Source organism: Orycteropus afer, unplaced genomic scaffold (genome assembly GCF_000298275.1).
Source record: "Orycteropus afer afer isolate SDZICR_OR568_19922 unplaced genomic scaffold, OryAfe1.0 scaffold00037, whole genome shotgun sequence".
Lineage (NCBI taxonomy): Eukaryota > Metazoa > Chordata > Mammalia > Tubulidentata > Orycteropodidae > Orycteropus > Orycteropus afer.
The window spans coordinates 10,539,719-10,555,114 of record NW_006921624.1 but is presented as its reverse complement, the minus strand read 5'-3'; the positions used below and the strand labels follow the sequence as shown (position 1 = coordinate 10,555,114).

The 15,396-nt window shown below is 42.2% G+C and overlaps 1 protein-coding gene across 1 annotated transcript in view; it reads left to right on the top strand.

Annotated features, from left to right (window-relative positions):
• Positions 1–15,396, top strand: part of PAPPA (pappalysin 1) — a 298,174-nt gene that overhangs the window by 73,971 nt on the left and 208,807 nt on the right. Inside the window, exons 5-6 of the mRNA XM_007936757.2 lie at positions 4,375–4,567; positions 11,992–12,113. Of these exons, the coding sequence (XP_007934948.2) occupies positions 4,375–4,567; positions 11,992–12,113 (315 nt within the window). The remainder of the gene's footprint in view (positions 1–4,374; positions 4,568–11,991; positions 12,114–15,396) is intronic.

Here is a 15,396-nt window from a genome sequence, read left to right as displayed (position 1 = left end):
CTATATATATGTAGGTGATGTATGTATATATATATGCATATGATGACAAGAATTATAGAAATTCACTGCAGGTATACATATACATATATATCAAATATTAATTGTATTATCTTTAGGTAATAGATATATGGTGACATTTATTTCTTTGTAATCATTTTTGGCATATCCCAAATGTTCTGTAATGAGTATCTGTAACTCTCATAATCATTTACCATCATCGTCATCATCATCACCACTATTTTAAACACAACAAAAAGGCAAGGACTTATGGGAAGGAAAGCTAATTTATCCATGCACTATACTTGTTAAGTGCACTCATCAACCTTATGAGGTAGGCAATATCATTATTTCCTATTTTAGACTGAGTGAACATGAGGCTCTCAGGGAAAAGCATTTTGCCAACATCCTTCAGGGAGTGGAAGCACCTCCTTGCCCACCATGCTCTGTGGCCTCCCAGCTACAGATGGACATTTGGTCTTGAGAAAAATGCTTAGTTAGCAAACTAGTGCACTACATCAACAGCATGGGGACTCGTGCAGACTCCTGGAGTGTCCCCAAAGTCCTTTCTGCTTAGAAACATGATGGGGACAGAAGACTGGGGCTGGCGGAGCCTGGAGACTGTGATCAAGTAGCTGCAGATATCAGTAGGGGAAGCTTGTGGGGGCAGGAAGCCAAAGGGGCTGACTCCAGACATTAGCTAATTGAGACAGAGCATTTGTGATAAAGGGAACCAAACCCACTGGAACCTCACCCCTGATTCTGATAGCAGCTAAGTTTCTAAGTGATATGCCATGAAACAGACCTTCCCCTGGCTTCAGCTTTCAAATTCAAACACATTCCTCTTTCCTTATGAAGTTCTGTCACTTTTGTGTTTTTCAAATTCTTTTGTATTGACAAACATGGAAGTGACTAATTGTTCACTTATAAAAGGAAAATACATTTCTTTGGCAGGGATGGGGAGGAAACAAATCAAATCAGAAGTGTATAGAGAAAAACAACAACTGCTGTTTCCATTCACCGTTCTCCCTGAGAAGTTCATTGAATCCTCACAACAGCTCTATGGGCTGGGGTTGATTTAAGTGTCCGAATCTGTAGATGTGGGAACCAAGTCTTAAAGTTACTTTTATTTTTCTTTTTGTAATGCCTGATTAATATTGTATTCTTTGGCTGTGCCTTAAAGCACAATAGCCATTGTCCTAGTAATAGACAGATGTGTTATTTCTATTATTTGTGTTACTATAAATACAGTGCTTCCATAAACATCTCTGTATGATTGTGAGGATGGTGCAGGACTGGGTAGTGTTTTATCTGTTATACATAGGGTCACTGTGAGTTGGAAACAACTCGATGGCACCTAACAACAGCTGTTGTTGTTGTTGTTATATGCCGTCGAGTCGGCCCCAACTCATAGCGACCCCTCCTTGGGTTTCCGAGGCAGTATCACTACGGAAGTAGGATTGCCCAACCTTCCTTCCGAGGAGTGGCTGGTGGGTTTGAACCGCCAGCCTTCTGGTTTGCAGTCAAGTGCTTTAGCCACTATGCTACCAGAGCTCCTTAACAGCTACACATATTTTTTTCCATGTTTGAGTATCTATCAATTGAATTCCTACATGTGATATTGTTAGATCAAAGAGAGAACATGTTTGTTTTTTTCCCTTCCAGCTTTCCAGTACTCTTACCGGCACAGATACACATGCACACACAATGTCAAGAGACAAAAACCAAAAAGCCAAACTCGCTACCATTGAGTCAAGTCTGACTCATAGGGACCACCATTGGGTTTCCAAGGCTGCAAATCTTTGTGGAAGCAGACTTCTTCAACTTCCTTCCATGGAGCAGCTGGTGGATTTGAACCACTCACTGTTTGGTTAGAAGCTAAATGCCTTAATCTCTGCACCACCAGAGCTCCTTAATCATGAGATAGTGAGTGTTTATTGAGCACTTACCCTGGACCAGGCATGGTCCTTAGTGTCTGAGATGTCCATTCTTACTACCATCATGGTCTCCACTTTACAGAGGAGGAAACAAGGTGTTGAGAACATGAAATGGCCTGTCCTTTTTTACTCCAAATCCTGCATGCGTGCATCTCACCGCCCAGCCATCCTTCCTTTGCTATCAAGCCCCTGTCCCAAAATTAATCTGTTCAGTGGCTTTTCTAGGGATTTTAAGATGAAATGCAAAGTTCACAATCACAAAGAAAAAAATACTTGATGACCTGGGCCTTTGCAGACTGAGGGGTTTGGAACCTATTTTCCAGGCAACAGGGACCTATAGAATGTTTGATTTCAAGGAGGTATGTAGTAGAATCTGGGCTTGAAAGAGATGTGTGCAATTAGCTATTCTTTTACAATGCTTATGAAGAGACATCAGGCTATTCTGCCTCCTCCAGATATACTAAAGATGTCCCAGGATGCTGCAAAGGAGACTGTCAAAAATCACTGAGGGCATCAGAGGCCACTTCTGTGTGTAACCTCCCTCACACCCCTGTCCCTTCCCCAAGCTGGCTTCTCAAGGCCACATCCAAGTGTCCAGCACCTGCCCAAACTTATTTTCTGTTTGATAAGGGAATTGAGCTTGTGCTGTAGGATTCCCAGAGGCAAGTTTATTTTCAGATCCAGACAGGCCTGTGCTCCTCTGTCTGGGGCCCAGCTGCAGAAGCCCTGGCCAAGTGGACACCTCTGGGAAGTGATGTTTCTGGAAACCAAGCCAAAACAGTGTCTTGCCCTGCCCCTGGGGCAGCTGATGAAGGGAGGCATGAGATGGGAGGCAAGCTGCTTCCCTAGGGCCTGAGTCGTGGGTCTGACCTTCAGTCTGAATTCTGGAAAAGAGAGAGCTGGATTAAATAAAGGTCATTAGATCTAATGGGGGAGCTCTGGTAGCATAGTGGCTAAGACACTTGCCTGCTAACCAGACGGCTGGCGGTTCAAACCCACCAGTCACTCCTCGGAAGGAAGGTTGGGCAATCCTACTTCCGTAGTGATACTGCCTCGGAAACCCAAGGAGGGGTCGCTATGGGTCGGAGCCGACTCGACGGCACATAACAACAACAATAGATCTAATGGAATCTCACAGATTATGTTCCACCCTCCTTAGATTTAGTCTCTGCTCACATTTACCAGGTACCTGCAGGATACTTAATCCACACAAGGTCTCATTTAAGCATAGAAAGAAGTTCTATTGGTGAGAAGCAAAGTCAGGATTGCCTGGGTTCAGCTCTTCCCCTAGTTCTGCTCTTGGAAAAGTTGCTTCTCTCTCTTAGCCTCAATTTCCTCATCTCTAAAATGGAGAAAATAATAGCGTTTACTCCCAAAATAATGCCAAAGTCCAAAACATCACATCTAGCTCCTAGGAAGCACTCAATAAATGTTACCTATGATATAATCCTCACAATAATAGTACTATAGGAGACTTCGTTGTGTTCCTACCAAGGGTGTTGAAATATGGCAGAGCCTGTAGTGTTCCTGTCTTCTTGACTCTCTGGCTAGAGCTCTTTGAATAGGAAAGTATGCTTCTGTGTTCCTGCTGTTTCTCTTTCCTATATCCCTCAACTACTTTTCCCGGTTTTAGCTGGGCAATCTGGTTTACCTCAAATATCTCCATCTTTGGAAGTCCTTCCTATTCACTCTACTTGCACTGCATGCAATCTCCTTCCATTCAGCAATGGTTGACCTCCCAGATTTCAGCAGCCTTAAGACATACCTTGACTCATACAATTTCACTGCCGATGGAGTTGAATCCATCAACTAATCTTAGCTCTATGACTAGATTATTAGCTCCTCGGGGGCAGGCACTCTTTCAGTTTCATTTTCCCATGCACTTTGGCACAGAGCACAGAATATGTAGGAGATGCTCAAGAGATTAATTTGAAGGACAATATCAATGCATCAGTGAATAGCTGATGCATTAATGATTAGTGGATGAATGTGAAGGAATGAATGAGAAAACAACTGAATGCATAAATGAATGACAGATGAGTCAATAAGCAAGTGAATGGATGAATGATACATAATGAGTGAGTGGTGAAGGAGGGAAGGAATAAGGGAAATGGGTGACTTACTGACCCGTGGATTTTGGGCCCATGGAAAGCACCTTGTCTTGCTCTTGTCTTTGCCATTCCCTCTGCCTGAGTTTCGGGCTTATTTCTTCAGGTCCATCCGCCCTCCCCTTCTTCCTGTTCTATCCCACCTGTCTCCAGAAGTGATGACTACACTAATTTGTTCACAGACCATTAACTCTTAAGCATGAGGAGACGCCAGCCCTGAGTTGGCAAGGGCTGGGGTACTGGCTCTCTGGAACACTGGGAGACGTCATAATTCTCTCGTGCATGCCGGCCCTTGCAGCCTGGTTCTTATCTCTCCCTCTGCCTGCTTGCAGATGACGACTGTACTGACTCCTTCACGCCCAATCAAGTCGCCAGAATGCACTGTTACCTGGACCTGGTGTACCAGGGCTGGCAGCCCTCCAGGAAGCCAGCGCCTGTTGCCCTCGCCCCCCAGATCGTGAGCCACACAATGGACTCTGTGACACTGGAGTGGTTCCCACCCATTGACAGCCACTTCTTTGAAAGGTGAGTGTAGCCTGTCAAATGTTGACCCCACTCTCTCCTGCCAAGAAGAGGGAAATTTGGAAGGGAAGCAGCCGTGGAGAGGGAACTTGCTATGTTCTTTGCTCTTGTACTTGTTCAATGGATATCCCCACCACCTAGCACAGTGATTTGTAAACACAGACACATTGTAAAATTTGGGTCAGGGAATAAATGAATTTTAAAAAAAGGAGCTCTGGTGGCATCGCCATCTGACTGCTAACCAGAAGGCTGGAGGTTTAAACCCACCAGCCACTCCATGGAAGGAAGACTGGGCAATCTAATTCTGTAGAGATACCACCTCGGAAACCCAAGGAGGGTGACTGGCTACTTTTCCTTTATTACTAAAAGCTTGGATACCTGTATTGACAGAAACCTTCTCTGGGATTAGAGGTCTGATTTCATCACCATGAGCTCAAGAGTTGAGACTGCCAATGATTCATGTACAAACATCTATGTGTGCGTGTGTGTGTATGTATACACACACACATATATACTAACATATACTTATATACATATACACACACAGGCACAGGTGTAACTAATTTTATTACACCTCATTTTACTATGCTTCTGAAATACTGCCTTTTTTACAAATTTAAGATTTGTGTCAGTCCTGCTTCAAGCAAGTCTATCAGCGTGATTTTTGCCAGCATGTGCTCACCTTATGTCTCTGCGTCACATTTTAGTAGTGCTTGCAATATTTCATATTTGTCCTAATGCTATTGCACATTTAGTAGACTAAATATAACTTTTTATATGCACCGGCAAACCAAAAACTTCGTGTGACTTGCTTTTATTTGTAATACTTGCTTTATTGTGGTGGTCTGGACAGGAGCTCACAATACCACTGAGGTATTCCCATACATACATGCATACATGCATACATACATACATACACACACTTCTATATTCAGAATCTTTGTGTGAGCCCAGTGTTTCATTGTAGAACTGAAGGTAGGATATGTAGAAGATCACAAAGTGATAAACTGATGCACAGGTTGTGCCATTTATGCTCTCCTGTCACCTAGGAGCTGTATGACCTTGGACACGTTACGCTCCCTCCTTATTCTTCTCCCCTGAAAAGTGGGGCTGATGATGCCTCAATGGCTTGAAGTGAGAGAGTGAATGAAATGGCCTCTTGACTTTTCAGCATTGTCAGTTCTTGAGAAGCCAAAGCTTTTAGGGAACAAGATTTGAAAGGGCCACAAAAACAGACTAAAACTTTTACATCTTTTTTGTAACTTAACTATAATTGAGGGCAGATTAGTATATTACAACCTCCTCCTTCTCTTCTTGGGGATCTTTTCCTCAGTGATGACCATATAACATTGATGGTGATGAAAGTAATAACGATAGTAATGATTAATTAGAATGACTCTATTGTGGTTGCTACCATTTATCAGTGCTTATTCTGTGCTGGAATCTATATTAAATACTTCATATACAAGGTCTCATATAATACCTCCAATAACCCTACAGAAAGGGATCATCTTCGTCATTTTCCAGATAAGGAGGAAATTGGAACTGAAAGAAGCTGACAGATTCGACCAAAAGTCCATAGCAAGTAGTGGGTGCTGGGATCCAACTGGCATGTGCTTTCATTAAGTGCATCCAAAACCAGAGTTATGATGGTGTTCTCCCTCCCTCAAAAGAGCCATAAAAAGGTAGCAAAAGTTTTCATTTATACTTACACATGTACCCACACTTGTGTGCATTGCATGTGCGTATAAAAATATGTTAGCTCATGGTACTATATTAAATTTTGGCTCTAACTTTTCACACCACCATCAGTCTCTGAATTTAGAACCTTCACGTGGCAGCTGGTTGAATGTGATCACTGGGGAAGGAAATACACTCCCCAAGCCCTCTGTAGAATCTCCCCCCTTCTCCCTGCCCCAAGCTGCCCTCACTGGGAGCTCAGAGCTGGGTTTGGGAAACCTCATGTGACACTTCAGAGCAGGCTTTCCAGCAGCCCGTAGATTTATTTATTTTTTCTGTGGCGATGAGAAGTATCAGACTTTTGGTCAAGCCTTGGCCTCAATTCCACTTGAAAATGGAAGTTTTGTAAATGAAGCGTCCTGTGTGTGTATTCAATTTGTATTTCATAAAGCGGTTATTGTCCATTAAATAAATACCATCTGATTGTTGGAAACCTATTGGAGGGTTAATTGTTGTGTAATGAGATATGTCTCTATTACATAGTGCCCTCAGCCTCAATCAATATGTTTTTAATAACCTATAGTCAGTTGGTACTTGAGGCTCATACAATAGCTATTCTGTTCAGTCTAAGATTTCATAACGGAGTTATCATATGTTAAATTAAGGCTGACGTTTTAGAAACATATCTAATTAAGGTTAACAGCTACGTCAACCATAGTCTATGGCTAAAGGAAGTCGGTCTACAAGTTCAATAAATTGTTGTAAAGAAATGGAACTGCATTTTATGTATATTACTTTCCCATGCACACTGAGTTTATACTCATGCAAATTGGCTTAGAACCAAGTGTGCAAGCTTTGATGTCAGGTTCTCTGTGTTCCCTTCTCAGCTTCACCACTCCCAGTCTTTGAAACCTTGGGCAAGACGTCTTGCCTCTCTGTTCCTCTGAGCCTTCTTCCATTAGAAAGGTGCTAACCATGCCCACATCACCTGGTTTTTGCAGGGAATTTAGCAAGATGACCTCTGCAATTTACCTGGCACCACTGCCTGCCACATACTCTGCATTCAAGACATATTTACTCCCATCTTGGGCAGTTTTCCAGAGATGTTTAGCTACTTGAAAATCCTCTTTTCCTGCAGAACCTCTGGCGTTTTCCACTACATCCATCAATGCCAACCTCTCGCCCCTGGCCATCCTCATGTCCTCCTGCTGTTCCTCACATCTGTGGTCAAAGAGAATACAAGGGTTTTCCTTAAAAAAACATATTCTTATCCTCCCACAGCCTGTGTCCTCACACACGGGCAACTGGATAAATAATTCAAGGCCACCCTGGTTTTTCGAACTTCTTTATTTGTATCTGTCTTGCAAACATGTGTTGACTGGATGGTTTCAGTTATCTGAACAATTGGCTGTGGTGTATTGGAAAGATCACTGAACTGGGAAGCAAGTGACCTGGGTCTGAGGTCCTCGTGACCTCATCCACCTCCTCTGCCTCTTTAGCCTCAGTTTTTCTATCTGCAAGCCAAAGGCATTTCTAGCCTTTCTCAGCAAATATCACTCTTTCAGTTCTCAGAACACAGAAAATTATTTGAATGACTATTTTCTCAATTCTCCCATAGAAGCATGTGAGAGAAGTTAACTTAGTACATTACTAATATCATTCTGTACACATAGGAGACAAGTTAGTTCATTATGTACTGTAAATGCCTGGTTGTTTTTATGCATTGTTAAGTCAATTTTAATTCATACAGCAGTGCTCTCCAATGGAATTTTCTGCAATAATAGAAATGTTCTATGTTTGCACTACCCAATATGGTAGCCACTAACCACCTACAGCTATGGAACACTTGAAATGTAGCTAGTGTGTTGATTTTAATTTATTTAAATTTAAATAGCCACATGTGACTGATGGCTACCTTATTGGACAATGCACACTCACAGCTTTAAGCCTTGAATCCTTCATAGGACCCTGAAAGAGAAAAGTGACCTCTTCCAGTGTTTACATCCTTTGCTCCTTTGATTTCATTACTTGTGTGTGTTTGTGTGTGTGTGTGTGTATGTATAAGTACTCATAAAAAAGTCAAATAAACACCAAAGGTGGGAAACACATATTGTACTCCCTGGACATATAACTACACTACCTGATTTTGGTAAGGCACAGACTGACTCTAACTTTCCAAGCTATGGTCTTAGAGTAATTACTTTGTACTTGTGACCCCCAGTTTCCTAATCTGTAAAATGGGACCATTACTCACCATACTCAGCATTACATTGTTGCTTTATCAGTTGCTGCCTTTGCTTCTACTTTTGCTTCTCCTTCCCCAACCATTCTTCATTCAGCATCCAGACTAATCTCTTTCAACAGTGAATCAGGTCATGTCACGCTAACCTTTGCAATTCCCTAGCAGCTTCCCATTATTTTCAGATAGAATTTAAGTGTGGTGTACAGGATCATTCATGACCAGCCCTCACCTAACTGTCCTAACTCTTCCTCTTACCACTTCCCTTCATTTGTGGCTCCTGCTTAGGCTCTTTACATACCTGGAGACTCTGCCTGAAATGCTTGACATCTAGTTTTTGTCCCCTCCTTTAGGCTCCAATGCAAATGGCATCCCCTCACAAAGACCTTCCATGACCACTCCAGTCTCAGTGAGCTCCACCCACCCCATTATTCTCATCCTTTTACTTTCCTTTTTGAATTATCACAATCTGTAACTTTATATATGTTTACCTATTTGCTTACTGACCTCCACTCCACATGGGCAAGAATCAAGTCTGATTTGCTTACCCTTGTGTGGTCAATTGGAGTGCTTGGGTAGTACAAATAGTTAAAGAGCTTAAGCAGCTACTAACCAATAGTTTGAAGTTCAAGTTCACCTAGAGATACTTTGGAAGAAAAGCTTGGAAATCTACTTCTGAAAAATTAGCCACTGAAAACCTTATCAAGCACAAATCTACTCTGACACACGGGTTCACCATAAGTCAGAATAAGCTCAATGGCAACTGGCTTGCTTTGTGGGTTTTGTATGGTCAGTGTTTAGCACTCACACAGGACTAGACCCAAAGAGTCTCCAGTAACTATCTGTTCTGTGAAAAGATGAAACAAATGAATACATAAATCAATGAATGAATAAAGGGAACACATTTTTGTGAAACTCTGTGCAAACAAGACATGTTACTCTTGGCTGGATGATGTTTTATTCACTCATCAAAGTATTTGTTGGGAACTTAGGGTGGTCCGAGAACTCAATAAAGTACAGGTAACTCAAAACAGAATATCTAAAGGAAGTAGAAAAAAAAAAAATTTTCAGTTGCCGTTGAGGTCAGCAAGGTGCCCAATCCCAGGACATTTATAATCTCATGGTGATCATAAAGCCAGTCATATGACTCAGACTTGCTATGCATGGACTGTGATCATTGTAATGGAACTCTGCTTCAGCTAGTGGTGCTGAGGAAATCTCTCTCTCTCTACCCTTCATTCCTTGTATTTGCATAATTTTATAATTATACTCATAAGTATTTATTATATGTAGAAAATTTTTTGAACTTTTGAAAAAATAAAAAATAGGGAGAGAAATTATCCTATGTTCCACTATCCAGAAGAATTAACTGTCAATAATATTTTGCTGCATAAATTTACTGCAACAGCACTGAGATACTATTGTGGGTTAAGTTTTGAATATGAAATTTTCACTTAACATGATAGGATGCATATTTTCCAGGCAGTTGCATAATCTTCATAAATATTACTGTAATAGCTGTTTATCATTCCATTGAGCAGATTAACTGAAGGCTGTTTAATCATTCTACTATTGCAGAATATTATTGTGCTTGCTAATATTCTACCTACGTGTGGTCTCACATTACAATGATAAGGGTGAGGAAGCAAAATCTGCAATGTGAAAGTCTGGACTAGGTTAGTCATGAGTATCATTAATGTGACTAAGTGACTGATATTCATTCATTCCTGCATCCATTCAACAATATATGTTGATTCCCACTATGTAACAAGCTATGTTCTGGCCATTGAGGGAAAAGAAAACAATAAGACATGGATCTTGTCCCAGAGAACTTCATAATCTACTGAGCGAAATTCATTTATGTACAGAAAAGTCCTCACTAATGAAATTATGGAGCTCTGGTAGCATATGCCTAAGGCATTTGACTGCTAACCAGAAGGCTGACGGTTCAAACCTACCAGCCACTCTTTGGAAGGAAGATGGGGCAATCTATTTCCGTAGTGATACTGCCTCAGAAACCCAAGGAGGGGTCACTATGAGTTGGGTCTGACTCGACGGCACATAACAACAACAACAACAACAACAACAATGAAGTTATGCCCAAGGGAAACCTTGAAGGATGGGAGTGGCATCTAGGTGAATAAAAGGAGGAAAGGGCATTATAGGCAGAAGAAAGAATGCTAAGAGAGAAGATCAAGGTCATGGCAGATCCTAACAATTGGGAATATTTTGGAGTGTTGAGCAATAAGGCTAGAGTGATAGGGGAGACAGCTGGCAAAGAGTCTTGAATATTACTATGTCACAACGTATAAAGCATTAGAGGAGGGAAGAAAGTCATGACCTGTTCAGAACTGACCTTGGGATGATTTCCCTGGTGGCTGTATGGTGGAGAGATGGTGGGAACCAGCTGACTGTGGTTTTAGCAACAGGCTCTTCTTCCTAATATGATCCCAGGGACATAAAGAGCTTCCATGTGAAGGACGAGCCCTAAAGCTTGAGATCTGTCTCCTCTATAGCAATCATTCATGTAGACGAAGGGTAGAAATTCTTCTAGGAATGAAGAAAGTGGTATCAGAAATGCCACTGCATTTTGAGAAATAATAAGTTGGGCTGGGATATTTCTTGACATCTTCCTTGATTCAGCTGCCAGTCTCCCTGTAGAGGTGGTTCAGATTTGCACTTTGAATTCACTGTAGTACAGGAGGAGAGGACTCATCTATCTCCCCTCCCTGTAATTGCCTCCTAAGCAGATGCCAAGTCTGGAGAACAAGTAGGATTCCAGAAGGCTTTTGTGGCCAAAGGGAGATTGAATCCAGATACAAAAGACAGTGGGGGAAGCCACCATAATATTCCACTTCTGGGGCTGGTCCCATTGAGGGATTGGCTCACCTCTTGGAGAGCTGCTAAAATAAATTAGATGGCATGGAAGGAAACTGCTTCTGACTGTTTAATCTAAGCGTGACTCACCCACCCATGAGTGTCAGGCTGGAAGGTTCTATAGGCATCATCTGCCCCAGCCCGCTCATTTTTCAGCCTGAGGAACCACGCTTCTTTCCTACTCATTGTTGAGGGCACAGGATGGTAGCTGACACATGGTAGGTACCTGATAAATGTAGCTAAAGAAGGACATTTTGGAGAACAACATGGGGCAAGAGGTTTTCTCACAACCCCACAACAAATTCCCAGGGGAGCTTTTCATGTTTAATGAAAGTAAGATTATTGCAGGTAGTAAATCTTTAGCTTATTGATTCTGCTCCACATGAAATTAGAGAAGTATATCCACCATTGGAATAGAAGCCATTTAGACTTCTACAACAAGGTCCTTGATGAGCATTGGTAGAAATGTCACTTGTGATCATTTTCCAGAACCTTTGGCATGTATGGAGAGGAAAGGGGGTGGGGTGGTAACAGAAGCACTGTGTCCCTCGTTCCTTTGGCCTATTTGATTTAGGGACTCATTCAATTGTTCCTAAGTCGGTGCATTTTCCCTCTTTCCTTGGCCTCCTAGAGAAGTGGGATCACCATGTGATCTTTGTCTGGAAGGGAGAATCCTGGTGCAGTACGCCTTCAATGCCTCCTCTCCCATGCCCTGTGGCCCTTCAGGACACTGGAGCCCTCGGGAAGCAGAAGGTAAGTCAACTTGAAACCTCACTTATAGATGGAGGTTATGTATAATAACTCTTTAATGTGTGTGGGCTTTTATGCCTTTTATTGGTCTTTCTCATGTACTATCTCATTTAATCTTAAAATCATCCTTCAAGGCTAGTATTTATTAATTCAATTGACAAGTAATTTTTGAGCATCTGCACTGTCCCAGACATGTCATTCACACCTTATATATGAAAAAACAAAAGCATCAATATATTAAATAAGTAAGTACCCGAGGCCACACACCTGATAGACACAATGGGTATGTATTTATATACGTCTCTAGTCTCCACAGTTTGTAGGTGCAGATGAGATCATGTTGGCATCCATCACATGTTTGTGGGCTTGTAGTCATCAGTAGTCTTCAAGACTTCTTCAGTTATTTCTAGAAATACTCAAAGTATTCCCACACGTGTCATGACTCTTAGTTTCTCCCATGTGCCCTTCTTTTTGAGATCCATTTACCTACAAGACACTTGAGGGAAGCGCAGGCTCCACCCATGACCACATCCTTCCCTGTTTGGGGAAGGAGGCTGTCTCTCATGCCTTGCAAGGGGCCAGCGATCTTGTGCTTCCTTACAATAGTATCCACTGCCAGATCTACTGTTTTCTGTTGAAATTTAAAGAGTGACTTTTGCCTGGTGCTTTGTTGCATTTCTCACTTGGCCCCAATGCAGTGCTGTGCAGGACTTGTGGAAGTTCATGGAAAAATTGCCTGTTCCAATTCCTTCTGTAATCTTTCTGTCTTTATGGATCGGACCTGAACCCTGAAGCCAGAGTGATGAAGAGACACCATACTTTTCTCTCAGTCTTCCATCTCACCCTCTCCTGCCCTTGGAGAACCAAAAATAGAAGCCCCATCTCAGTCCCTCCTGCTCCTGTGCAGGCCAGCTCATGCCAACAGTCACTGGGTGGATACACTATAACACCAGCTCATTAGAGGGAGCAGAATCTGACTCCTCATTGAGGTTTCGTGAGGACTCCTCCTTTGTCCTCTATATATTTAGAAAGAAGACTGAAAGAAAAAGCCAGAGATAGAATAAAGCAAGGGAGAAGGATCAGAGAAGAAAGCAAGGGAGAAAAATGACAGCACTGTACTGTGTTATCTTCTAAAGTAACTTAAAATAAAAATGAGAGTCAAACACAGGAACACTAAACAAATCCATCTGGAATATAAGGCAAGAAGGATGTCTGAGAGAAGCCTCAGTTCGGCCTCACAGGACCACAGTCTGTCAGACTTGGAAGGGATACCAGGGTCGTCCAGCCCCAGTTCCCACCGAAAGCAGGAAAGCCCTCTTTGTATCCTTCACTGAGGCTTCTCTAGCACCAGCTCGGGCATTTTCTTAGACTCCCTATTCCAGCTCCATTTGTTCGAAAGTTATTGCTGAAATTTGTTATCAGAGTTTTTCCACTCAACGGTCCCTCTTTGGTTTCTCACAGAGGTGTACATCTCTTCCACCTGACAATACTTTGCACACTTTTGTAGAGTGAGCTCCACTTACTTCTGTAGGGACCATGTGCCTGGAATAGTGAAGTATACATTACACAAAATTTACCACTGTAACCATCTTGAAGTGTGCAACTCAGTGGCGTTAAGTACATTCACATGTTGTTCAACTATCACCACTGTCTGGTCACAGAACTCTTTAACCACCCCAAATGAAACCCCACCCTCCTCAAGCAGTCTCCTCCCATTCCTCTGTGCCTCCAGCCCTGGCAGCCGCTAATCTCCTTTCCACCTCCATGACTTTGCTTATTCAGGTTATTTCATATGAAGGGCATTATGCAATAGGTTAGGGTTAGGAGTCGGATTCGACTCAACAGCAGTGAGGTTTTTTTCTTTTTAAACACAATAAGTGACTCTTTGTGATTATCTTCTTTCATTGAACATGTTTCAAGGTTCATCCATGTTTTAGCATGCATTAGCATGTACTTCATTCCTTTTCATGACTGAATAATAATACCTTGATGGATCTACCTCATTTATTTATCCATTTATCTGTTGATGGGTATTTAAGTTACTTCTACCTGATGGCTAATGTGATGAGAGCTGCTATGAATATTTGTGTATGTTTGTATTTTAAAAAGTCTTAGTTTCAATTTACAATACAGTAGCTATCAGTAGACACAACACACATGAACAAAAGCTCTGCAGTAATGCTTTAAGAGTTTAAATGAGTTTAGAGCATGAAGAGTATGGGCAAGGGGGAGAGGTTGAACTGGTGAGATACGTAAAGGATGGGTTTGGATTTAAACTGAGGGCAGTAAGAAGGCACTAATGATTCTTAGTGGGGGCATGACATGTGATAATATTTGCGACTGTAAAGATTATGTGAGCCGCTCTGTGGAGAAGCAATTGGGGATGGAGGGTGCTGGAAGGAAGGGCCAGCTAGGTGGCTGTTGCAGAAATCCAGATGATGGTGGTGGCCTTCACGAGGTCAGTGGCAGTGTGAATGGAGAGAGGTGAAGGAGGTTAAAGGTATTTGGGAGGTAGAGTCAGCAAGACTCTCTTCTGAGGCTTTTCTAGTTAAAACCATCTTGATTTGTTCTACCACTTGTTTAAATGAAATAACTTCCAGACATTTCCCTACACTCTCATCCAACCCAACTCTCAATTGGTTAAGTGTGTTCCTGGTTTGTCCCTGACCCCTTGAAGTGTGATAAGCAGAACTGAGTTCAACTGGAAGCACTGAGCCCCCTTGCTCCCTAAGCTGACTCAGGCCTCCAAGGAAACCCAGCGGGCCTGGGTTTTCCTTTAGGAAATGTAAATTTAGTACATTCAGGCCAGGAAAAGACACTGTTCTTTTTTTAGTGCATCCCATTACAGGCTCTGTGATCCTGTTGGCTCAGACCCTTTTAATATCCTTGAAGAAATAAACTGTTTCTTGAGCCAAACTCTGCAATTTATTTCTCAACTCATTTTCATTCTATTTATCTTTGCATGTTTAAGCTTTTGGACTTCTCAAACTAACATAAAATTCCTAAATCCATGAGCGATGTCAGACATATCAAAAGGTGGTGGATAAAGCACTCTGGAGGGACAAAAAGGAGGACTGCATCTTGGTCCCAGCCCTGACATCAGCTTGCTCTGTGCCCCTGCTCAACTTGCTCTGTGCTATCAACCTTGCCGTGAAGTTGGTATCTAATCCACAGAGGAAGCACTTGGACTCTGATGTCCTTCCTAGTTGTAATACCCACCAGCCACTCCTCGGAAGGAAGGTTGGGCAATCCTACTTCCATAGTGATACTGCCTCGGAAACCCAAG